This window comes from Alligator sinensis, unplaced genomic scaffold (assembly GCF_000455745.1).
Source record: "Alligator sinensis unplaced genomic scaffold, ASM45574v1 scaffold908_1, whole genome shotgun sequence".
Classification (NCBI taxonomy): Eukaryota; Metazoa; Chordata; order Crocodylia; family Alligatoridae; genus Alligator; species Alligator sinensis.
Genome location: NW_005842775.1, coordinates 601,982 through 626,436, shown reverse-complemented (window position 1 = coordinate 626,436; position 24,455 = coordinate 601,982). Strand labels below are relative to the sequence as shown.

The 24,455-nt window shown below is 39.6% G+C and overlaps 1 protein-coding gene across 16 annotated transcripts in view; it reads left to right on the top strand.

The window, feature by feature from the left end:
• CADPS2 (calcium dependent secretion activator 2) overlaps positions 1-24,455 on the top strand; it is a 275,391-nt gene that overhangs the window by 101,609 nt on the left and 149,327 nt on the right. For all 16 annotated transcript variants that reach the window (XM_025216937.1, XM_025216935.1, XM_025216931.1 and 13 more), the window contains exons 5-7: positions 8,404-8,512; positions 9,157-9,360; positions 23,620-23,756. In XM_025216937.1, coding sequence (XP_025072722.1) covers positions 8,404-8,512; positions 9,157-9,360; positions 23,620-23,756 — 450 coding nt within the window. The remainder of the gene's footprint in view (positions 1-8,403; positions 8,513-9,156; positions 9,361-23,619; positions 23,757-24,455) is intronic.

Sequence of the window (24,455 nt, the reverse complement as noted above, 5' to 3'; positions counted from 1 at the left end):
ACCTGATTGTGCATAATCTTTCCTTCCATAACCTTAGTTGTGCCCTGTCAGCCTTTGTGTCCAATTGCATGACATTGGTCACAAAACTTTTTCACGCTTTAAGCCATTTAGTTATTCTGTGTGACCATAGAGTAGATGCTTAGGGTCTTCCATCTGTCTTGACCTTTCTTTTTGACTTGCTACCTATCTTCTGATATCAGGCGGTATAATGCCAGCCAGTAAATACATGCTATCCTTTAGTGTTGGCTTTAGACATTTTGTTATTTCACAACAGCTGTCATTTAGAACTGTGTCTAGTTTCTTTGTATGAACTGATTGTTCCCATACTGGACATGCATACTCCTCAGTAGACTAACACAAGGCAGTAACGGTGGTTCATAATGTAGCTGGATTCACTCCCCACATTGATGTGAACAACTTTTGAAGTACCTTGTTGCAGACATTGACTTTCCTTTTAGTTTTCTCTACGTGTGCTTTGTAGGTAAGTGTTCAGTTCAATGTAAACCCCAAATACACAGGTTTTGGGTGATTAGTCAGTGGGATTCTTTCCTAGGTGATGTTTAATTTTGGTGTGTTGTCTCTATGGCATAGGTGAAAAGCTGTGACCTGTGTCTGGTTGGGTTGGCATGAAGCTGGTTCCTATCATAGTAACCTTAGAGGCTGCTCGGCAAACATATTAGTCTGTCCTCAACAATAGTGAAGTCCTTCTCTTGCAATGTGATGCATAGATTATCAGCATATATGAAATTCCTCATATTGTTCTTTATGGGTTGGTCATTGGTATATATGTTAAAAAGGATTGGTGCTAGCACATTACGCTGTGGGAGGTCATTTCATTGTCATCTCCAGCAGCTCCGTTTCTTGCACAGTTCTACATAAAAACATTGATTCTTCTGAAAAGATTGGATGAGCTGCGCTAGGTGGTAGTCAAACATCATATCATAGACTTCAGCAAGCAGGTTTCAATGGTTGGCTGTGTTGTGTGCCACAGGTAGGTATACAAACACAGCACACATTGTCATCCCTCTCTCAAATCCATCTTCTATATGCTGGGTGATGTTTAGCATTTGGCCAGTACAGGACTTGCCTGGTCTAAAGTCAGCTTGTTCTGGTATTAAATATTGTTTGATATGATGTGAAAGGCAATTGAGAATAAGGTGTTCATAAAGCTTATAAAGGTGGCACGGAAGTGCCACTGGCCTAAAGTTCCCTGGGTCAGAGGTATTCTTCCCTGATTTTAATAGAACTATTACATGGGCTTGTCATCATAGTTTAGATATTCTAAGGGCTGATGAGGAATTGTTAAAAAGGCATAATATTCATAACTTGGTTGTGGGAACAACGTGCTTGTTCTGCTCCATGCATGTCTTTGAGTCCAACTGCTTTGCTGTTCTTCAAGTGACTTATTCCAGCATCAAGTTCATCCATTGTGTATGGTGTGTTAAATTGATTTTCCTCCAGATCAGTTTGCCTTCTAATCTGTATTTTAGGCTCTTTGTTTGAAGCTTTAGCTATTTACATTCAATATTTTTATACCAGAAGGTCTAGATTCCTTATATCTAACAATTTTAAAAGAGCTAGCTGAGAAGTTGTTTGGACAATTGTTGATTCTGAGTGTTTGGAAAGCAGATGATATGCTGCTATTTACAAAGGGTAAACTAAACTTGGGAAATTGAAGGTTGGCAACAACTGCACTCAAGTATATGTGAGAAAGTTGAGCAGTCATTGATCAGTCATTACAGGTTTTGTTTTGTTTTTAAATAGGGGACCTGTTCCTCTTCATAGCTAGTCATGTGGCATGTAGGAATAGCCAGCCTAACATACTTAACATACTTCAGTTGGCTAAGTAGGTCAGGCAGGATTACTTTAAGTGTTGCAGTAGTTTGTGGTCAACAGGAAAGACCATGTCAAAAATAAGATGATCAGGAAAACAATCAGTGTAAAAAGGTTGACCAATCTGCAGGCAGTGCCTGGGGTGGCATAATGCGGAAAGCATGCAGCAGGGATCCAGAGACACACTAGGCCAAAAGTTAACCTTGCAAAATATCCATGAGAAGATATTAAAAGAAACAAAAGCTTTTCTGCTATATTATTAACATCTGTTTATTTTATTATCTTTATAATTGCAGAAGTTAAAAATTTAAATCATTTTACTTTATTTTGACTGACTTGATGACTTATGCATGTATCTTTGCTTTTTTATATTTTTCCTTGATCTCTACATGTATTATAAAATGTTGTGTCATTTTATGTCATATGACTTGTATGAACAAATTTAACTATCAATAGCAAAGTATACACAAATACGATTTTGATATTTACTTCCTCTGAATATTTGTCAGTAAATACAGTTGTTTAGAAATTTCAGTAAGCAGAAGCAAAGAGAATTAATTTAAAATTGAAAATGCATATTTGTGGGTTATATCTTGAATAACTCACATAACTCTTATTACAACCCTTTTGACTTAGGGCTCATTAAAAGCCAGCTATCAGCAAGTCCATTTAAATTATTTGGTGAATAATACCGCTTGTTGAATAATTTTGTTTGGGTATTAGTATACAGCTTCAGAGATGGTCAGATACTACCAAAAACAATTGGTTTAATAAATTGTTCAACAAAAAACAGCAGTATTTACACAGTAACACATTCAACAAACATTATTCAACCAGTTCTTCTCCCATTCACCAAGCCAAAAATATATGTTTATAGCTTCATTTTTCTCTGTAGTTTTTTTGTGGTCAGTGGCTTCCTGCAGTGTCATCTCGTTAGCTTCCTCAGACATCCTAGAACTCTTCAGAGAAAAAAAATTAAGAAAATTTGCTGCACACAGGAGCCATGAACATAGGAACTGGATTTGCCTCTAGATTCTTGAGCTGTAATATGTTCTTTTGAAGTCACTGGGAGTTTTGCCTTTGACTTTCTTTGGGCTAGCAGTAAAAAAAACAAAAAAAAGGGGGAAATTTTCTGAAGTAGTGCAGCTCACTCTTCATTCATAAAGTCAAATGGATGTTGCTTTTCTAAATGTACATGTATATCATTATTATTAGGAACTTTTATAATTCATAAATGTTTCCCTTAATATAAGAAATTGTATTGGCAAAACAGTGTTGTGCTTGGTAGTGTGATTACACCAGGTAAAGATTTAGTAAAACATAAAGCTAGTCCAAAGGCTAACTAAAGAATTTGAAGCAGGTGACAACATTTGGGCATCCCTAATTCTATCCCAAACAATCTGTTGTGAGAAAACATAGAGCATCTGCAGTGACTTGTTGCTAGGAGGATGGAGAATGAACTTGAGCCACAGATCCTATCTCAGAGTTTCCAAGGTCAGGGGATTATTAGTATAATTAGTATCAAGAGCTATTGACAAACCTGTGTATGTAAATGCCTATATGTATTCCATGAAATATATGTGGCAAGATGGCAAATACAAGCTCAAAATTTACCTGCCAGTTGGGGATGGCTGTTTAAGTGGTGTTAGGTATTCAAGGGAAGTCACAGTGGTCACTTTTACTGGATGTAGCTTGGAATGGAGATCCACGAGAAAGGAGGTTTAACATACATTTGAAAGAGCAACTATATTTTTTTTCTTTTGGGGAAAAAAAAATTCCTTCCTCTGTACTACAAATCCTTCCAGGCAGGGCCTCTCTTGTATTTGTTCTGGTAAGTATCTAACATGTTTTCAGATTCTGTAAGAATAATAAACATTTTGTGGGGCAGCAGCATTAATTCTTTAATGAGACAGTGTTAGTGCAACTGAAGCAAAGTGTTTTGGAACATATTGTTCCAAACACGCTCATTTCTCTAACTGAGTTAGATCAAGTTACCAATCAGTGGTAGTTCAGTACTTACCCAGCATTAGCCTTCAGATTTTACAGATGTTACTAGTCATAATCGACCTCTCTAGAATTAATATTATAGGGATGGACAATGGTATCCACAGTTTCCCATCAGGGTCAAGGTACTGTTTTTCTGCTCATTGTATAAACTTGTATGAACTTGACTCAGAGATCTTAAATTTTTGTGAAAGATCAATTACATAGGTGAGTATAACTGACAACAAGAAGGGAGTGTGCACAGGGAAGGTAATGTTTTTAATATTGTGCAGTTACAGAAGCAAATGATATGTATAACTTGATGGTTCCAAATTATTTTAGATATTCCCCGTCATAAACCCTGTACTCTTCATACAATATGGGTCCATGACAACACAAAGAATTTCTCCACTGTTGCAAAATGGACACAAAGCTAGTACTTCAAAGGTCACAGAGGTCAGAAAGTTGACTATTTACCCTATGTAATCATTAGGGCTGCGCGAAGCTTCGGTTCGTGATTCCATTCATTGGAGATTTGGCCCAATTCAGTGGCTGAATCTCCGATTCTGAACTGAATCAGAGGACCCTTTAATCTCTCCAAATCGAATCGGAACCCTCTGAATTGATTCAGAGAGATTCGGAAAGATTCGGATATAGACACAGCTTTAAATGTTTTTTCTACGTACCTCTGGGTAGCAGGGGCTTGTGAATGCTGCAATGCCAGGACACATGGAGTGTCCCACAGAAGCACGGGGTGCTCCCCAGCGTGCTTGGCAGTAGACCCAGAAGTGGACCAGAAGACCAGAAGCACTTCTGGTCAACTTCCAGGTCCTCCAGGGAGCACACTGAGGGGACCCCCTCCACCCCCATGCCCCTGCAGCTCAACAACTGGTCCCTCCTGGGTCTGAGACGGGACACCCGGGGTCCCCCTGTGGCCAGTTGCTGAGTTGGCAGGGGTGCGGGCCCTCCCCCCAACACACGCTCCCCGGTACACCCAGAAGTGGACCAGAAGTACTTCCGGTCCACTTCTGGGTTTGCCACTGAGCATGTGGAGAGCCTCCCCGCACTCCTGGGGGATGCTCCATGTGCCCCAGCATCTCAGTGATCACAAGCCACTCTGGTACCTTGAGGTATGTAGAAAAAACATTTTAAAGCTGTGTCTATGTCCGAATCACTGATTCCCAGAATCAGCATTGAATCTTCAGATTCAGATTTGGCCGAATCAAATCAGGGACAGTGATCTGAATCAGTGAATCAAATCACTGTCCCTGATTTGGGCCGAATCCAAATCGAACAGGGCCCGCTTTGCACACCCCTAGTAATCACAGCTGGGACAATCAGGGTATTGCCAGGACCTACTCATTTACAGCCAGCAATCAAACTCTAACCTCTATATGATGGAAATGTGGGGATGCTATGGGGGTGGTATTGGGAGTATAGAAGAACTATACACCCTCCCCAAACCCTGGCTTTCCAACTTTACATTTTGTTACAACAAAACTAACATGGGTTACTTAGATAGGTGCAAGAGATCCTGGAGTTTGAGTCTGCACACTTCTCACCTACAGAAAATTCAAACTGAAGATATTTAACATATTTTTGTCCAACAAATATTGCAGTTGAAGATTAGTAATTTCTGTGTCTATTATTGTCTGAAAATATAATCTTTTTTCTGACCACAGTTTTCTTAATGCTTAGTATTGTATCAAGTTTTTCAAGCTGAATTACTGACTTATCTTTTTATGGTCTCTAAACCCCATCTTGTGATGCAAGGTAATCTGCGATAGTGAAATCTATGCTAGCTATGAGAATCAAGGAAACTGGAATATAAACCCTATTATGATCAGGGTTTATTAGTGTTGCAGATAACTCTCATTATAGAGTAATTATTAATGCAATATTGTTATAAAAAGCTTTGGTATGTAGCAACCTGATTCATTGATAGATGGATTCATTTGAACGACATGTTTAATATAAACAAATGCAAGGTTATGTGTCTAGGAACAAAGAATGAAGGTCAGACTCAGAAGATGGGGGATTTTTCTTTTGGAATACAATGATACTAAAAAGGATTTAGGGGTCATGATAGCTTACTAATAGAACAGGAGTTTCTATTGTAATCTTTTGCCTAAGAGAGCAATTATGATGTCTAAGCAGGGGAATATCAACTAGGAGTAAAGAGGTTGTATTGTATCTCTACATGTCATTAGTGAGACCATTACTAGATGACACATTCAGGTCTGGTGTGAACACTTCAAAAAGGATGTTGAAAAACGAATGGATTCAGAAAAGAATAATTCACACTCTGAAAAACAAGTTGCCTTATGATCCTGAACAAGTTCAATGTATTCAGTTTATGCAGAACAAAGTTAAGAGACGGCTTTATTATTGGCTATCAATGCTTAAATGATAATAAAACTTCTGATAGTAGATATGTCTTTAATCTAACACCGCGATTCTCAACCAGGATGCCACAACACCCTGGAGTGACTTGAGATCCTTTCAAGGGTGCCATGCAATCCTAGCACTGTTAGATGTGCAAACGTGATTCAGAAGATCAACCCAAAGATTTAAAAAAAGGAATTCTAGTGTTAAAACATTCTGAAATAGGGTAATCTTCCTGAGTTCTTTGCAACAGAAGAATTGCACTTTATATTTCTATGGTAAAAAATTAGTGAAAATTGAGAGCATTTCTAATGGGTACCTTGAGTCTACTAAGAAATGCCTTGAGTCCAAAAGGGTTGAGAACTACTGACCTAACAGAAAAAAAATGCATTAAAAAGCTCTAATAGTTAGACGCTGAAATTAGATCAAATCAGATGAAAAGCACGGTATTTTTTTCAGCTGTTATGATAATTTACAGTTGGAGCAACTTAACTTGTACCAGGGTAGATTCTCTTTCAGTTGAAATCAAATTGCAATATCTTTCTAAACTATATGCTGCAGCTCAAACAAGCTTTGGGCTTGATGTAGAAATTACTGATTGGGGTTCTACAAGCTGTTAGGAGGTCAAACAAGATGATCACAATGGTTGGTTCTAAATTTAACATTTCTAAGTTTAGAAGAGGAAATTTCAAATGCCATTGTGCTACGTTCTACTTTACCTGCCCCATTTGTATTGTACCTTACATCATGGTCTGTTCAACTGAACATACCAAACTTGAGGAGTATAGGCACCTGGCTTTTAGCCATCATGTGCTGGTCATCTTAAGATCTGTTGAAGCATGATACTAAATTATGTTCACATTCTTTTCTTGTATCTAATACAATAAAAGAACTACAGACAGAATATCAAATATGAGCATAAGCTCATCATTCTCTTTGAATGCACAGTCTTATACTAATATACATATATACCATACTTATTCATACTTATATTATGATATCGTTGCCTGGCGTTTGTACTAGAGTAGAATTTAGGACACTGGATTAGTTTTTGCCTCACCTTAGGTTTCCTCTGTTCCATTGGTTAATTTACATACCCATTCTCAGCCATGTTTCCTATTTGTAAAATGGAAATGATATTACTGCTCCCCTGCACTTTGTCTTCTTCACTTAAATTATAAGTTGTATGGACGGGGGTGGGGTAGGGGTTCACCCTTCATACTGGGGATCTCTAAAAAATATAAATATAAGTAAATGTGAAATAAATAATAATTGAAACAAAGCAATATATTTTCAAAATGCTGTGCAGAAAGCTAACAACATAGTGCCATCATAACAATGAAAGCTATTTCCACTAATGTGACATTTTATCTAAACACATCAAAGCTGCTATCAATGCTAAAAGAAGACACACAAGATAATGTACTATGCTATTTTGAACATGCATCCAGAGAGGAATCTATGGGTTATTTTTATTGAGAGAGGCAACACATACAGTATCTGAATGTATTGCCTGAACCTGTACCTGCAGAAAACCTTGAATTCTGTTGAAGTTCCCTGTTGGGATTTGACTTCCACTGAGGGTTATTATTGAAGTATGTGATTGATGTGGAAAAGGACAAACATGAAAAGGTTTTTTCAGATGAAGATTCCAAAGATCTTAATAGCTCTTCTTCCCTAATCCCATGGTAAGATTTGGGTTTTTCTCCTTCCCAGACAAGAGGCACTACCTCATATCTTTTTTGATTAGTGTGACCATTTTCCCAGCTGGATCATCAGTGTGATGGTAACTTGCTTGCCTGTCAATACTACCTTTTTCACAGGGTAGTCTGCTTCCTAGCCACCAGACAACTGGCCTAAACAAGTAGGTCTCAACCAGAGACTTCATGCACTAGAACCTGATAATTTGATTCTTTTCAAGTTGACTGGCACTATGAAGCTTTATTGAAAGTTATGCTCCAGAGTACACACCGAGCATGTATTTGTATTCCTGGTTTCTTGGCAGGAAGAAAAGAAAGCACTCAGAATTTTATGCTGGTTTAAATAGATCTTTCATTTGCAAATTGGTCCTTGATGGCTTTTTCCCCTTAGAACTACTTATGTATTCTGTATGTTTGATGGTACACAATACAAGGCAGTTGACTGTTGGCGATTTGACTTATGAAATTTGATTTAGCAAACCAGAACTTTCTTCTTACTCAGGTTAGCCAGTATACCTTTGCTATGTGCAGTTACAGAGAAAAGAAATCTGAGCCTCAGGAATTAATGCAGCTTGAAGGATACACCGTGGATTATACAGCTCCTCACCCAGGTACTCTTTATGCTATTATAAACTGTTACACAGTATATAGGATGGCAGACTTATTCTGCCTGTTAGTATTAGGTCCCTATCACTCAAGACCAGTAAATTTAGTTTCTGTCACTTAAGGGTGTTTTATTTTTGTTAGGTTTACTTCTAAAAAACAGTCATTAGAAAGAAGGTACTTTTGTTGTAAGAACAAAATTCAAACTAAGGTGTCCAAAAGATCACAGGACCTTTTGCACTAAAAAACAAGAAAAAAATTAACCCAAAGGCTTCTCTTTTCTTTTTCTGACAGTAGTATGGTTAGTAGCACTGGCAGCCAAAGAAAAGTCAACAGAACTCTGTTGAATGAAGTCTGTTGTACTTACGATATGCTTTTCAAAAAATTAAATGAGGAAATGCGATTGTATGCCTTTAGACCCAGATCAGCAACCAGGATCTCATAAATTTATATATGAAGATATACTATATCTTCATATTGCCATTTAATGCCTGTTGCTATGCATTTTATCATCCCTCCCTAATTACAAAAACTTAGGTTGTATGCTATATTTTAAATAGTAGCATCCAGTTGGTTACATATTAAGTATAAGTAGTTAATTATAAATAACTGATGCAGTTTTGTTTTTATATTTTAATGTCTATTTTTGCAGGTCTTCAGGGTGGCCGGATGTTTTTCAATGCTGTTAAAGAAGGAGATACAGTAATATTTGCCAGTGATGATGAGCAGGATAGAATACTATGGGTTCAAGCAATGTACAGGGCAACAGGTCAATCATATAAGCCTATTCCTGCAAGTCAAGCACAAAAGATGAATCCCAAAGGAGGAAATGTCCACACAGATTTATCACAGCATTGTAAGTCTTTTTTCTTTTTTTGGTGGGGAGGTGGAGAGGGGCAAGAGGTGGAGTGATGGACACTAGGGCTGTGCAAAGCTTCAGTCACTGATTTGATTTGGAGGAAATTCAGCCCGATTTGGCAGGTGAATCTGCAAATCCAAGTCAAATCAGGAGACCCATTAATCTCTCGAAATCAAATCAGAGATTCAGCGATTCTGCCATAGACACAGCTTTATATGTTTTTTCTACATACCTCAATGTATCAGGTGGCTTGTGAACGCTGAGACGGTGGGGCGGATGGAGCATCCCACGGGAGCGTCGAGGGGTCCCAAGCACATTCAGCAGCGGACCCAGAAGTGGACCGGAAACACTTCCGGTCCGCTTCCAGGTCTGCCGCAGAACACACGGAGGGCACCCCACCCCCGGCTCAGCGACTGGTGCCTCCTGGGTTGGGGGGGACACGGGGTCCCCCTGTAGCTGATCACCGAGCGAGGGGGGCACAAGGGGGTCCATCGCCGAGCATGCGGGGGGAGGGCCCACACTGCTGTGGGGCGCTCTATCCTACCTCACCATCTCAGCATTCATGAGCCGCACCTGGTACCTCAAGGTACGTAGAAAAAACATTACATTTTAAAGCTGTGTCTATAGCTGAATCACTGATTCGCTGAATCAGAATTGAATCTTCAGATTCAGATTCGGCCAAATCTAATTGGGACAGTGATCCGAATCAGCAAGTCTATGATCCAAATCAGCAAAACTCTAATGGACAGTTGGGTTTTTTCATTGGTTTTTCTTTTAATTAGTAAAATATGGAGAGGCCCCCTCAATAAAGATTAAATACTGATTTACAGGGAAAGGCAACATTTCCTGGCAGTATATTCCTAGCTAACAGCTCTTTAACTCAGAGTATCAGTAGCAGCCAAAGGAATGCCTGGTTTGGAGGCCACTGTTACTATTATAAACCATGAAAATATGAGAATTAACTTTTATATTTTTTAAAGGTGAACTGCATAGTGCCATAGTGATAATGTTAGGATGTATGATATATTTTTCTTAGAAAAATCAGCTGTAGTGACTAAAGGAAAATATTTTTTCCTCTTAACTTTCATTAGTTTAATAATACTTTATTAAGTATCTAAATAAATTATCCAAAATGTTTAATGTAAACATGGAGAAGTAGGTGGACCTAGATGGGATAATGAAACATATGGGACAATGTGAAACCTGGGCACTGACCCTCCCCCTGCCCCCACCTGCTGCAGGCTGCAGGGAGTCAATGACCCATTAATGACCCATTTTTCTTTTCTTCATAGGTGTTAACTATCACCTGTGAAGTAACAGTTACTGTTAATGATCATTCCACTAATCAAGCTAACCTATTTTAGGACAGTTTTGCTGTCTGCTAGGGTTTCTTATTTCACAGCTTCTGCCACTTTACCTCCACACCCCACAACTAGGACACTTGTTTTAATTTTCACTGGTTGGCCAGGACTGGCCTCCAAAATCTAGGACTGTCCTGGCCAAAATGGGATGTATGGCCACCCTACTGCATGGGCCCCAAGGCTTCTATACAACCCAAAATGTTATTATATTGTGTGTAAAAACATTAAATAATTTAAAGTAAAATAAGAAAAGATGTCAGGGAAATATGGCTTCAGAGAAAATCAAGGAGTAAGTAGGTTCTAGAAGTTTGATGTTTGGTAGCCATGTTGGTCTGGGACAAAAAGAAATGCAACACTCTAAAACTCTAGGGTTTTGCATTTCTTAGAAATTTGATGTAGCATTAATATGCTATTGATTAAATTACATATTCTTGGGCCATCAAATTCAGGCCCCTTTCATTGTAGGCAACCACATACAATACCTTTCATATATATCAAACTTCATCTAAAAAATGCTTAGAGTTTTTTTGGCCCTGTTACTCCAATGGCAAAACTGTTCCAGAACCACCCTTGGTTAGAATTCTTCATTTTAATTTAGAGCCTAAATAATTTTCATAACCAGTTTACAATTTTCACTTTCAGGCGAACATCTTCCTTTCACTTAAATTGCACTTTTCCTTTCTCAGTTCTAACCCTCCTTGGGAGCCATCTCGAGGCCGGTCACAACATTGGCCTGCCCACCTATCTGGGGCCAGAGATGACCCAAGCAGGGTGAGGGGCCCAGGGCAAATCATGGGGTCCCCAGCCCTGGATGCAAGGAAACCAGCAGCAGATTCAGCGGGGGGTGGTGAACAGCCAGACATACCATTTTCGGCGTCGGGTGTGCCAAGCTGCCCGACGTGAAGCCAGCAGCAGCGCAGAGTTGCCACTCTGGTCCACCTGGCTCAGCAGGCCCCCCCAAAGCACAGAGCCCGGGGTGGTCATCCCAATTTGCACCCCACCCCTAGGGATGGCCCTGTTCAGGGAAGTCCACCCTGCCTCACCAGCCATGCCTTTGATATTTCAAAAAAATAGTGTTTATATGCGGGAGGCTGCCCATTTAGTTGACCTGATGCCAAGGGCAAAATACACAGCTCCAAACCTCTCCTTATACCATGTCCCATGCCTCGCAGATGGCATTCAAAATCGCTTCAAATTCCCCTGGCCGCTTAGCTGGGCCGCACTTGGCCTCTGGCCCAAACTTGGCCTCAGGTGTCCTCAGACATGCCTCGGCCTCTCCGCCCCCCTCACTGGGGCCACAACTCTGCCCCTCTCACTGGGTCTTGGCCTCTGTCTTAGGCCACACTTTATGGGCCTAGACCCTGCCTCAGGCCCCACTCACTGGACCTGGGCCCTGTGCTTTTCTGTTGGGGTGTGGTCCCCTAGCCTTTCCCCTCCATGGGATACCCACAAGGCAGCGGGAGCTGATGCTGTATGGCACTCCACCCTCGCCTTTCACTGGGGAGACACAGGTGTGGCATTTCCTGGAGACTGCCCTGCCACAGGCAGCCCCACCACACCATCCAACCCTAGCAGGGTGCAGTTTCAGGTCCTACCCAGGACCAAAAGGAACCTCCTCCATCCCCATTGTTCCTACCCTAACCTTCAGGTTTTCTGGGAGCTGCTTTCCTGAGGCTATACGATGCTGCTCCACTGGCTCCCTAGATGTAACTGCCACTCAGCTCCTAGGGCCTGGGCTTATACCTTGGCTGCCCAGCCCTCATCCAATCTGGGGGCCCCCTTGCAGTCATGTGACCACCTAATTCAGCCTAACTGCACCTGCTCCACAGCCTGCTCAAGCCCCTTGAAGTGGTGGACACCAAAGTTGCCCCATGACACTCCTGATGAATTTAGAGCAGCAATCATATCCCATCTAAGCCTTCATTTTACTAAACTAACCTGGCCAAGCCCGTTTAGTCTCTTGTCCTACAAAAGGTTCTCCATACCTGTGTTCATTCTAGCAGCTCTTCTGTGCTCCTCTTTCAGCTTAAAATTAGATTTCTTAAATATAGATGATCAGAACTAGTGTATTTACTCAAATATAATCACTGCCCCTCAAATAATTAGATTATATAAGGAAAAATTATAAATTTGTTATATTTTTCCAGATACAGAATCTCATTATCGGAGGTTTGTCTTAAATTTGTCCCCCTCCCACTGCTACAGCAGGGAAAATAATCTGGGGGTTAGGTAGCCCCCTTGCCCTCTTCTCCCTCAGCTTCTTTCCCCTGCAGTCTCTTCACCCTCCCCCCCACACTTCCTGTAAGACTCTGCTCCTGCAGGAGCATCAGGAGAAGGTATGTTGGGTGAGAAGCAGCAGACAGTGGTAGTATGATGACATCAGGAGTGGGACAGCAGAAAAACATGGAAGAGGCACTGAGAGCAGCTGGAGAGGAGCAGAGGCTGTGGATAAAAGCACCTTTAACCAGCAATGGGAGGCAAATGGGATCGGCAATGAACAGATCTGATTTCCTGGAAAAGTTACTGTTTGAGATTTTGGAGGTGCAGGCAGATTATCTGCAGGCAGGCCTGATTGCTTTCTCAAAAAAAAAGACTTGAGAACTGACTTAGTGGGGTGGAGAAGGGTATGAGAACTTTTGGAAGATTATGCAGAGAAATGTGGAAGGGAGAAATCAAGAGGGATAAAGTTCATAGCAAGGGACAAGTCGAGAGAGAGAGTGATTATAGTTTGAATGTACACAGATTTTCTAGAGACAGAAGGCATAGAAAGATGGGTGGAAAAGCACATCCAAAGGGTAATGTTGTTAAAGAAAGTAAGGGACAAATATGGGATCTGGATAGGATCTTCGAGAGCATAAGTAGTGTTACAAGCAGACAAGTGGAGCCCAGGTGGGGTGCTGTACCTCCCATCAGTGATCCAGATCATGGCACATCAGGGTTTTATAATGTACCACAGGCAACCAAAATGGTGCAGCAAATGTGAAAAGGTGGGGAACCTGTTTTCACACTGTGTACTACAGATGTGAAGGTGGTGGGCCCTAGAGCAGCAAAATGCCAGGAGTCCCTAAAATGCACTATTTGTAAAGGAGAGGGACACTTGTATCATTGGTGCCCCAAAGACTTTGCAAATATGATCAGACCCCCTAAGGAACAGCAAAACCTGGAAGAAGAGAGGAGGGGTTGTACACTGAGATAGAAATGGTAGAAGAAGCCCTGCAGGAAAGTGAAACAGAGAAGAAGGTGGGAGAAATTTCTGTGATTGAGGCAGCACAAGAGAAGATAGGAGATGAAATGGAAGGGAAGGCTGGATCAGCAAACATCTCACATCCAGAAGTGGGGGTGGGGAAGAAAAAAGACACCCTATAGACTATAGATGTGCAGATGGAGCAAGGGAAAGAACCACAGAGAGAGGTCGTGAAAAGAAAGAAAATCCAGGGTCTGAAGACCAGGAAGAAGAAACCTGATAATGAGGGAGGTCAGTTGGAGGAGCAGCTGGAGAGCAGTTTTCTGCTGCTGATGCCTCTGGGCTCCAGCCCAGAGTGGAGACCAGAAGGCAGGAAGTGGCAGGGAGGCAGGAATATGCAAGCCTTCCTAAATGCAAAAGCAGTCCAGCAGCTTGCAAAGGCTACAAGTATGCCAATAAGGAAGGGGGAGGAGTCAACCACCCTGAGCAGTAACACAGATGAGCCTTAAAGAGACAGGCACATGCAATTTAAACAAGCATAAATGGCATTGACAGTAGTTTCACTTAACATCAGGGTTTTCTTAACAAGGAGAAGATGGGACCAGTGTTGAGCCAAGTAAGGGCAGACATAATCTGCCTGTAATAATGTGGTATACCAGAGGAGAGGGATTATAAACACTTTGAGAAACAGTGGAGATGGGGACCATCCTGGTGGTCAGGGACAAATGGGAACAAAGCAGCAGGGGTAACAAGTAGTCCAGAGCTGAGACAAAAACAGGTAGAAGAAGTCATCAGTTGCAAATTGCAGCAAATGATACTATCAGTTAAGGGAAAAGAATTAGATATTTCAATATACAGGCACCACTGGAGAGGGAGGGAAGGAATGCACTGCTTAGACAGCTAGCAGTTTACGTGTTTGGAGGAAGACTACGCATAATAGCAGGAGATCAACTGTATAATGAAAGTGTGCAACACTACAGGGGAAGGAGGAAGCACAGCTTCAGACAGCTCATGCAAACTGTGGACAAATATAATAAAAGAAGAGTCACTAAAAGATGTGTGGGTAGGTGAGAAAGTTTCCACTAGCGCAGACCCCAGTGGAAAGAAACAATCAAGAACTGACTTTCTGCTTGTATCAGAAGAAATTGGGATAAGAAAGACAGAAGCCATGCATATGGCTTTTAGTGATCACTAGATGTTGAAGGTGGAAATGAGCTTTGGTAAGAGCCCCATGAGAGGGAAGGGACTCTGGAAGTTAAATGTGTGACTGTTACAAGATGAAGAGATATGTCAAGCATACATGAGACAATATGAGGGATGGTGAGTACTGAAGAAATATTTTGGGGTGTACCACAAAATGGTGGATGGTGGTGAAGAAGAGGATAGGAGAATTCTTCAGGAAAGAAGACCAAAGATGTGCAGGAAAAAGAATGAAAGAGCCAGGAAAGCTGCAAAGAAAGATGCAAGAACTGCTACAGGAAGCCACAGAAGGAAGGCAGCTGTGAGAAGACCTAGAAGAAACAAGGCAAGAGTTAGAAACCTTGTTTGAAAGATGAGAGAGAAAATGTTCTTAGCACCTTGGCTGGGAGAAAATGAAGAGTGGTCCCACTGCTTTTTTCAGCCAGCATGAAGGCAACAAAAGGAGAGCTTACAGCAGTGCGAGAAGAGGGTGGTGCACAGGTGCAGGAGGAGGTGTTGGAGGTATTGAGAAGATTTTACAAAGAGCTATACCAAAAGAAGGAAATAGGAAGAAGGATTTCTTGGAAGAGATTGAAGAGAAAGTAGAGGAGGAGGAAGCAAAAAGATGAAAGAAAAGATAAGCTTAAGAGAAGTGGAGGAGTGTCTAAAAACCTTTTAAAAGAGGTAAATCACCAGGAGCAGATGGACTGCCTATGAAATTTTGTGAGAAGTTTTGGGCATGGGTAGGGAGAGATATATAGTGTACGTGTTAGAGGAAATAGCAGAAACAGGAGAGGCAGGGAAAGATTTTTCAAGAAGCATTGTGATCTTATTCTTCAAGAAAGGAGAGAAGAAATTCCTGAAAAACTGGAGACCAATTACACTCCTTAATATGAACTATAAGTTAATGGCCATGACACTGGCTTTGAGGATAAGGAAAAAACCCCAGAAGATAATACATGAAGACCATGTGCAGTACCAGACAGAAGGATTTCCAAAGTGATCAGAGTGATCAGAGATGCATTGTCCCAGATGCAAGAGAGGAAAAAAACATAGTTATAGCAAACCTAGATTTAGAAAAAGCATATGACAAAGTGGATCATGATTACCTACCTGTTTGAGGTGCTAGGAAAAATGGGGCTCCCAGAGAAATGTATATGTTGGACAAAGTTATTGTAGAGAGAAGCGGAGAGTCAAGTCCAAATTAATGGGCACCTAAGTGGAGCCTTTAAAATCTATACAAGGGTGAGACAAGGATACCATCTGTCACAGCTACTATTTGTGTGTACTATGGAACTATTAGCACAAAGAATAAGAAAAGACAAGGTCATAAGTGCAGTAAAGATTCCAGAAGGGGGTGAGGTAAAATGCATACTAGACATGGATGATATAAATGTAGTAGTTAGAGAGAAGCTTTCGATGGAAAGGGGCTAAAGCATACATCAGATTATAGAGAAGCAACAAGGGCTGAACTAAATAAATCAAAAAGCATGACAATGGGAGTGGGGAACTTGAGGGACTTAGAGAAGGTGGCCTTTGGATAAGAGAGAAATCAGAATGCAAGGGATCCCAATGGATGCTGAAGAGAAAGGTAATATGGCATGGGAAAAGGTGACAGCGAGGTTACAGCAAATACTTTGGTTATGGTCCAGAAACACACTGTCCTTTGCTGGAAAAGTGTCAGCATTTAAGGCTGCAGTATGATTATTCTATATCTGGGAATTATATTCCCACTGACATGGCAGCAGATAGCAAAAGTACAGAGGGAAATATGTGTGTTCTTCTGGAATGCCAAAAGAGAAATGTTGGTTAGAGCTGAACTGTATGGAGCAAGAGAGGGTGGGGGATGGGGGCTGCCATACTTGGGATTGTTTGTCTTTGCAAAATATGCAAGTGCAATATGCAAGGTGGTAACGGAGGGAGAGGGGAAAGCAACATGTATCACCCGATTTCACACAGTTTCACTGCAATTTTGAGGAAATGGAGAGTTTTTCAGATGTCTTGAAGAGTCCATGGGTGTGGCAAATGCCAGTTCATTACACCAAGATGGAAGTGTTCATACAGAGGTACGGAAGGTAGAGCTGGAGGTCCTGAAGGATCATAAACTAGTTTAGGGAAAGTAAGAAACCTTGGGGTGTTTAAACTCTTCTGTAAGAGTTTTTTTGTGGGAAGTTGATGTTTGTTTTTTAAGTTTAATATATGTCGCTCGCTGTATGTTTTTGATATGTAGTTGTTTCTGAGCTATGAAGTTTTGGTAAAACAAGGATGCTCAATATGTGTAGGTTTGTAAGTGTAGAGTGATATGTTTTTAATAAAATTTTTAAACAAGGTTAAAAAAAAAGTTCCCATCAGCTTGTTTTTGTTTGTCCAAAATAGGCCGTATTTTTATAGTCATGCTCAGTGTTGGCTGCATTTAATCAACTTCATAGTTGGTTTCCATTACTGAGCACATGCTGCTTTTGGCAGCAGTTTAGTGATAGATAGTGTATTTAATGAGGTTTCCCATATGCAACTATAAGATGAGGGGCTTTTTCCCCTTTTGGAATAAAAACCATGTCTTGTATTTGAGTAAATATGGAGTATTTAGCATTTCAGATAAGGTCTCATGGGAAAGGCTTAAGTAGCCTCTGCCACAGGATCCTTGTGATGCTAAGTCACTTAGATCTTTTCAGAAGTGGTTACTAATGACATGTTCCTCTTTTCTTCCAGTGGCAGAACTTTTTTAATCCATTGCTCAGACCTCTGCTACTTGCCTAACATACAGTCACTTTAAAAGTTCTTTCTAGCCTATTGCTTCATCTGTCATCTTTGATTTAGTATTAAAGCTTGACCCCAGTTGCTAACTGAACTGGCTGCTTGTCCAGCCTCCATCATCCTTATGTCTAGCTTTGCAAATATCATTCCTGTGATATCTCCCATGGTGCTTCTCACACATGAGAGGATCTCCCCATAAACACCTACAAAACCATTCCGTTCTCCCTTCAAAATCCTCTTTAAAAATGTCCTTTGCTATGGTGCCTACAAAAAGTTTTCTCCTTCACAATGACCATGACTCATTTTTCTGACCAGTAGTGTCTTATTTTATCCTTGTGGTCCCCAGTCTGTCATCTCTTGTCTTATACTCAATCCTTGCCCTAAATAACTTTAAATTATCCTCTTTTCTTCCATATTTGTTCAGTATTTGCTCTATGACAAAGACTCCTAGTTGCTCCAGCAATTCAAAAAAATAATAGTTACTGATAGCAGTAGTAATCTGCCTACCTTTTGTGGGAGGTACAATTAATGGAAAAAGAGCACAAATGTTGTCAGTGGATTTCACAGGTGTTTGCTGACACAGATGAATGATGATATTTAGTAATATTGAGTTCTCATATAGATGTTTGGGATCAGTATGCATAAATCTGCTCTAGAGCTCCATCTCATCCCTGTTCCAGTCCTGTTTCTTCTCTAGCACCTGATTTCTTGTTCTGGTCACATTTTCCTTTCTCACCCAGATCCAGTCTCCTCTCGCCAGACTTTTTCTCACTCAGCCAGTCCTAGTTCTCCTCTCCTGGTTCTTCATCTAATCAGTCTTCCCATTCCCCCCGCTACCCCCATTCTTCCCCCCCATTCCCTCCTGCTGCCCACACGGCCTTCTTTATCACTTGTCCCAGCCTCTCCTGCCCATTGTACACCATCTGTCTTTTTTGTCTCCTGTCCCTCCCAGTGTGGTTCCTAGTCACACTCTCCTTCCCACCTCTTCATCTTCCAGCCCATTTCTCATCCCCTTCCTTCACAGTCTCATCAGAGTCCTTGTCCTAATCCACTCCTTTCCTTATACACTTGTCTGGCTTTTGTCCCCTCTGCATTCACATTTTTCTCTTCTGTGCTGCCAAGGTACCAGCAGGTATGCCATTCATAGGAGAGAAGAGACCGACTCCCTGCTTTCATTTGCAGCATCCGAATCTACCCAAATCTGGAACAGCTATTAAAGGGAATATATTTCTGTGTTCCCCATTGCTTCATGCCAGAGCATGCTTCTTTGCCTAATGGGGGTGACTGATGTGTAGCCGGACACAGGTAGAGGCTTGTAAGAGGATGGTCATGTACAGATGCTCTGTAGCTCTAGTGCATGCATTGTTAGATCAGCAGTATGAGCAATGAGAGGCTTGCACATGTTCAGGGGGAATGTACTGTTTTAAGATCTTATTTGTTAGGCACTAGAAAGACTCTATTGCACATGTGTAAACTGAGATTTTTTAGAAGGTTTGTCTCTTGCTTAATTTCAGTAGATTTTCATAAAAAAGAAAAAAGGACATCCATTCACAAAGGCTGCTCCTCTGCCAAACATCATGTCTGTACTCCACAGTAGTTTAACTAGCAGTGGGCAAGTGGGCCACCATTCCTGGATGCCAACTTAGGAGGGATGCCACCTCTACAGAGTTTGTATCCTGGCAGAAGTAACCCTACATTGTTCCACTTGCAGCAGTAGCAGGATGCCCAAACACTGTGCTGCTAACATAAGAGCAACAGTTGGGGCAAGCAGACCATGCAGCAGCAGCAGCTGGGGACTCTTTTTGAGTTACCAGCATAGATAAAAGTCCTGAAACCCACTTCCCACCCCCATTCAGCAGCACCTCCCTTTACCCCCCACCAGAACCCACCCTGCTTCGTCACACGCCTCACCCCTCTCCACCCCACTGTGCCCACAGAGTTATCCCAGGGTGCCAACCCTACTTGCTATGCTTCTGCTGCTGTATAGCAGATCTTTTCAAAGAAAAAATTGTCAGAATGTTTAATATGGGCAAATCATTGAGGTTTTTCCCTTGCCTTGCCCTCAAAAATGACTTGACTCTTTTGACTGAAAAATTTCCAAAACATTTTTCCACTTCAAGGCAAGCCATCTACCATGGCCCACTTGTCAAAATTTGGTAAAGTTATATGCAATTGAACACCAACAAGATTCTAATTTGATTTTTGATACCTGGTATCAGATTGGTAATTGTTTTGTGCAAAATGTACTCAAGTATTTTGCATAGTAAATGTAGATGGGAAATTGAAATTTTAAATCTTTTTAATACCCTAAAAGATGAGAAATGTCACGGTTAGTTTTAAGAAAAGTGGAATTAGTCTTTTATTTGGATTTGGTACGTTTCCTTTTTTATTATTTGTGACCACTTTTATGTAAAAAAAAAAAAAAAAAAAAAAACCAGAAAAAAACACAAATATTTGTAATCCCTGAAAAGTAATAGCTAGATCTAATTCCCACTGAATTAAACAGGTTCTTCATTGACTTCAGTGGCAGTTATATCAAACCCTGTGTTTATTAAATTAAACAATTAATCGATTTATAGAACAAACAATTAATCGATTTATAGAACAGAAATTAAACAATTAACCTATTTATAGAACAGAAAATGCGTGTTCATCACGTCAGAATCATCTGAAGTTGATGCAATTTATTTTGCTGGGGTGTGGAGGGCATAAAAAAATTAACTAAAAAGAAGCATAGGAGAAATTTCAGTCCCTTCACCTTTTGGGTTTTTTTTTTTTAATTTCTCTTCATTTTTCCTCATTTTTTTTACCCTCCATGAAGTTGATGAGGTAAACAGAAATTAAAATGCAATTGCAATTTTAGTCTCATCCTGGTACTTGCAGGATTATATTCACACTGGTAGATATACCCCAAAATCTAAGATTCATTTCTCTAAGGTTTGGATGGAACAAAATGTAACTAAAATATGATCCTACTTGCATTTTAAAACCACAGGCATAATGCATTTATCTTTCTCTCTCAATCTTCCAAAGTTCTTGTGATGCTTTTATAGTTATCAGTTTAATTTGGGAAAGATTTACTGTTTATATGTTGTATATTCTGCAAATCAACTAGAATATAGCGTTATATAACTTTATTATTACTATTATTTTCTACTTGTCTTTATGTGGCAAAGGTAAGTTTTCTTTTTTTTAAATGACATAATTATAGGTTTGCCATTAAGTGGTAGGTGTCATTACATGACCTGTTTTGATTTGACATTAGCAGCTGAGGGAAGATGACAGTGTTGGTCAGGAGTGGGAATTTCAGGGAGAATCATTTAGATCCATATACCCACAAGCCTATATTTTTTTCAAAATTATCTACTTTTGTTTGGTTTACCCAACTTATAAGGTATCAGGGTCTGCTATTGCAGATTTTTTTATTGACTTCACTGGACACTTGTGCAAGTATTCAGACTGGATGTTGACTCTAGGCCTCATTGTACACAATACAGAGCCTATTGAATTTCAATGGAATTGTCAAAAGTAATCTAATGATATATACACACCCAACCACATACACACACATACATACATATGTATTCTTTTCTTTTGTTTATTTTTTTTCAGAAAGAGTAAAAGAAAGTCTTGTACCTGTAATTATGTAGAGAAAAATGAAGCAAGTTCTCAGGTTCAGAACGCTACTGCTATGTGTAATATATGTAATGCAGATCAAAGACACAGCACAATGCAAGACTATTATTATTTCTGTGACTCTCCATAATATAAAAAAGACTCAGTAAAGCAGATATTTATACAAGAAGTAACATTTACTGTGCAAAAAATATTATATTAAAATCAATTGAGTGGGAAATCTTTCTAAGAATGTGAGTAAAGTCCTGGCATTATTTACTATTTTGAATCAAATGAAATCTTGTTAATGTGCAGTTTTACTTTTCAGATTAATATTTTAAATAAAATCAAACTACCACTTGTAATTAAGCAAGCGTATATGATGTTACTATACATGAAATAAAGTCTAACTTTGTGATTAATGGCAGATTCCTATTATGTTTATGAAACTAATGATAATTTTTAAAAGGACACCTAATCATAAATGCTGCTGCTACTTAAACACTAAGAAATAATATGCTGCTGCTTCCATAGATGATAATCTCATACCTTAAACCATCAATGCATTGTCACACTGTTTATTTGCTATATCCACCTTGGTGAAATCTGTCACATGGATGTGACTCTTGCTTTGACAATGCAAAGCCAAGTGATATGAATTAGTTTGTGCATCTTTTCAAGATGTGATGGTGCAGATCCTTCAGCTTGAATTAAATAATTCTTCCATCTACAAATACAGCTGAAAGTTGGACTTGACATGGATCAATATGATCTAGGGCTAAATTTCTAAATGTGACTGATTATGTTAGCATCATGCCTACAGATCAATATTGAGTTTTATTATGAACCTGACTCTATAATTGGGTTTAATCAATAAACTTTTGTCTCCCTTTCTTTAGAAATTTTAGGTTTGTACGTCCAGTTTTTCAAAATTACATTTGGGATACATTTAGGACTGTACTTTTCTAGTAATGAATATAAAAAGACCTATATTTGAATTTAAAGGAACAAAGAGGCTGAGACCCTATTGTAAAGGGAAGTCAATTTTTAAGTTGATAAGACTGTTCACCCCAATATAGTCTATAGAATCTAACAGAGCTAATGTGCTAATACATAACTAGTCCTTTTGGGCACTGTAAGGCTTTTTTCTGTCCATACTTGGTAGATAATTCACATTGAAGACTTTGACAAAACATACCATTAATGAAAGCAATCACTAGAGCTTGTCTTTTGATAAACCCGCGGGGTTCAAAGGCGTTGAAAGATGCAATCCGTGAAGAACAATAAATTTGGGCCTTTGATTGAAGTGCCATTTGGTAGGGTATGTTTTCTCTATGTATTTACACAAAAATACTGCTCCCTTTTTCATTACTCTTTGCTTGGAGGTTGAAGGAGCTCTTTGCCATTACTACATTAAGGTTTGTCTCATTAAAAGCCGAGTACAAAAAGAAGGCTGGAAATGACCTAGCTCAAGTCAACGTGTTCATTTCTGCTCTAGTTTGCCATTTGGGAAGTAGGCTTCTAGCCATGATGAATGTTTTCTATTAGTGGTACCTTTGATCTCTATAGACGTATTCTTTCAGGCACCAACAAATAGATGCACAAACTTTTACTTGCAGTGTAAGAAAGCTATTTTCTTAGTTTTCTTTCAGAAATGAGAGAGAGGGCCTGAGAAAAATAAGAAATCATTGGAATAAATAGCTTATACTCTTGAACTTGTTTTATAATTTTACAGTGTTTGTAAAGTGATCCAGTAGAAGAAGCACATAGAATGATGTTAAATATACTGTCTTAAGTTTGCAGTTGACTTTCTAAATTGTCATTTTGGTTAAGGGTTTATATAGACTCATAACTATGTCATGTATGTTTGGTAGGAGTAATACAAGGGAAAAAAAGACTGAGTTGCCCACAAATTATATTATAAATTTCACCTATTTGTTCACTGTTGCAAATGTGATGATGATAAACATTTTAAAAAACAGTTCAGTAAAACTGGTTGCTAGATTAATTTAAAATAAGATTCTATAATTGTAGTTACTTACATGTACCTGCTGATATGATTTGACCCTCAAACTTAAATGTTTTCCAAAATATTCTTTACTTTGTGAAAACCCTATAAAAGAATATACATATGCATGTATGTTTTCTCCTTTCTATGAACAGATGCAGATCGTGGTCAGAAACATGGTATGGATGAATTTATTTCTGCTAATCCCTGCAAATTTGACCATGCTTCCCTCTTTAAATTGCTTCAGAGGCAGACCTTGGATCATAGATTGAATGATTCCTATTCTTGTTTGGTGAGTAAAGATTGAAATAAAAGAAATGAAAAAGTGAGAAATAGTTGTTACAAAGTAGTCTTTTCTTCCTGACTCATTCAATAACTGTGCTTGTAGTTGGGATAAAGGATTCCAATCGATTGGCTTCAAATTTGAAAATTATACACTTGAAGACTACTGCTGTGCCACTCAATAGAGAAGCAAATAGACTCAAACTGACTCTGAACCATAGTTTATCAGCTCCTCTAGGGAGGGCTGAATAAAAACAGAAGGCTTTAATAAAGATGGAAACCTCTGTGGTAGGATTTACTAACACCTGTACAGGCATTTTAAGGTACAAATTCAGCTTGCCAGATGTCAGACATTATGTCATCTATCTTGTAATTCTCTCTTCTGCTTCAGCTAGGGAAGTAAAAAAAAACAAAAGAAAAGAATCAAAACCATAGGGGGTGGGGAGGGAGGGACAAGGGCAAATAGAATTGTTGTGTTTGTATTCAGCTGAGTCAAGGTTGGCTCTATAAGCATAAATTCTGTAGGAATTATATGCAACCACACATAGTTTGAAAAAATGCTTATTAGACAAGGAAGTGGGTAAAGTGTGATTGGTATACAAAATGAATGCTTTTCATACCTAAATGTATGTTATAAACACAGATTTAAATAGAGGCTTTCAAACTTCATTCTCATTTCCAATTTTGTTCATTATACACTGCATTTTGT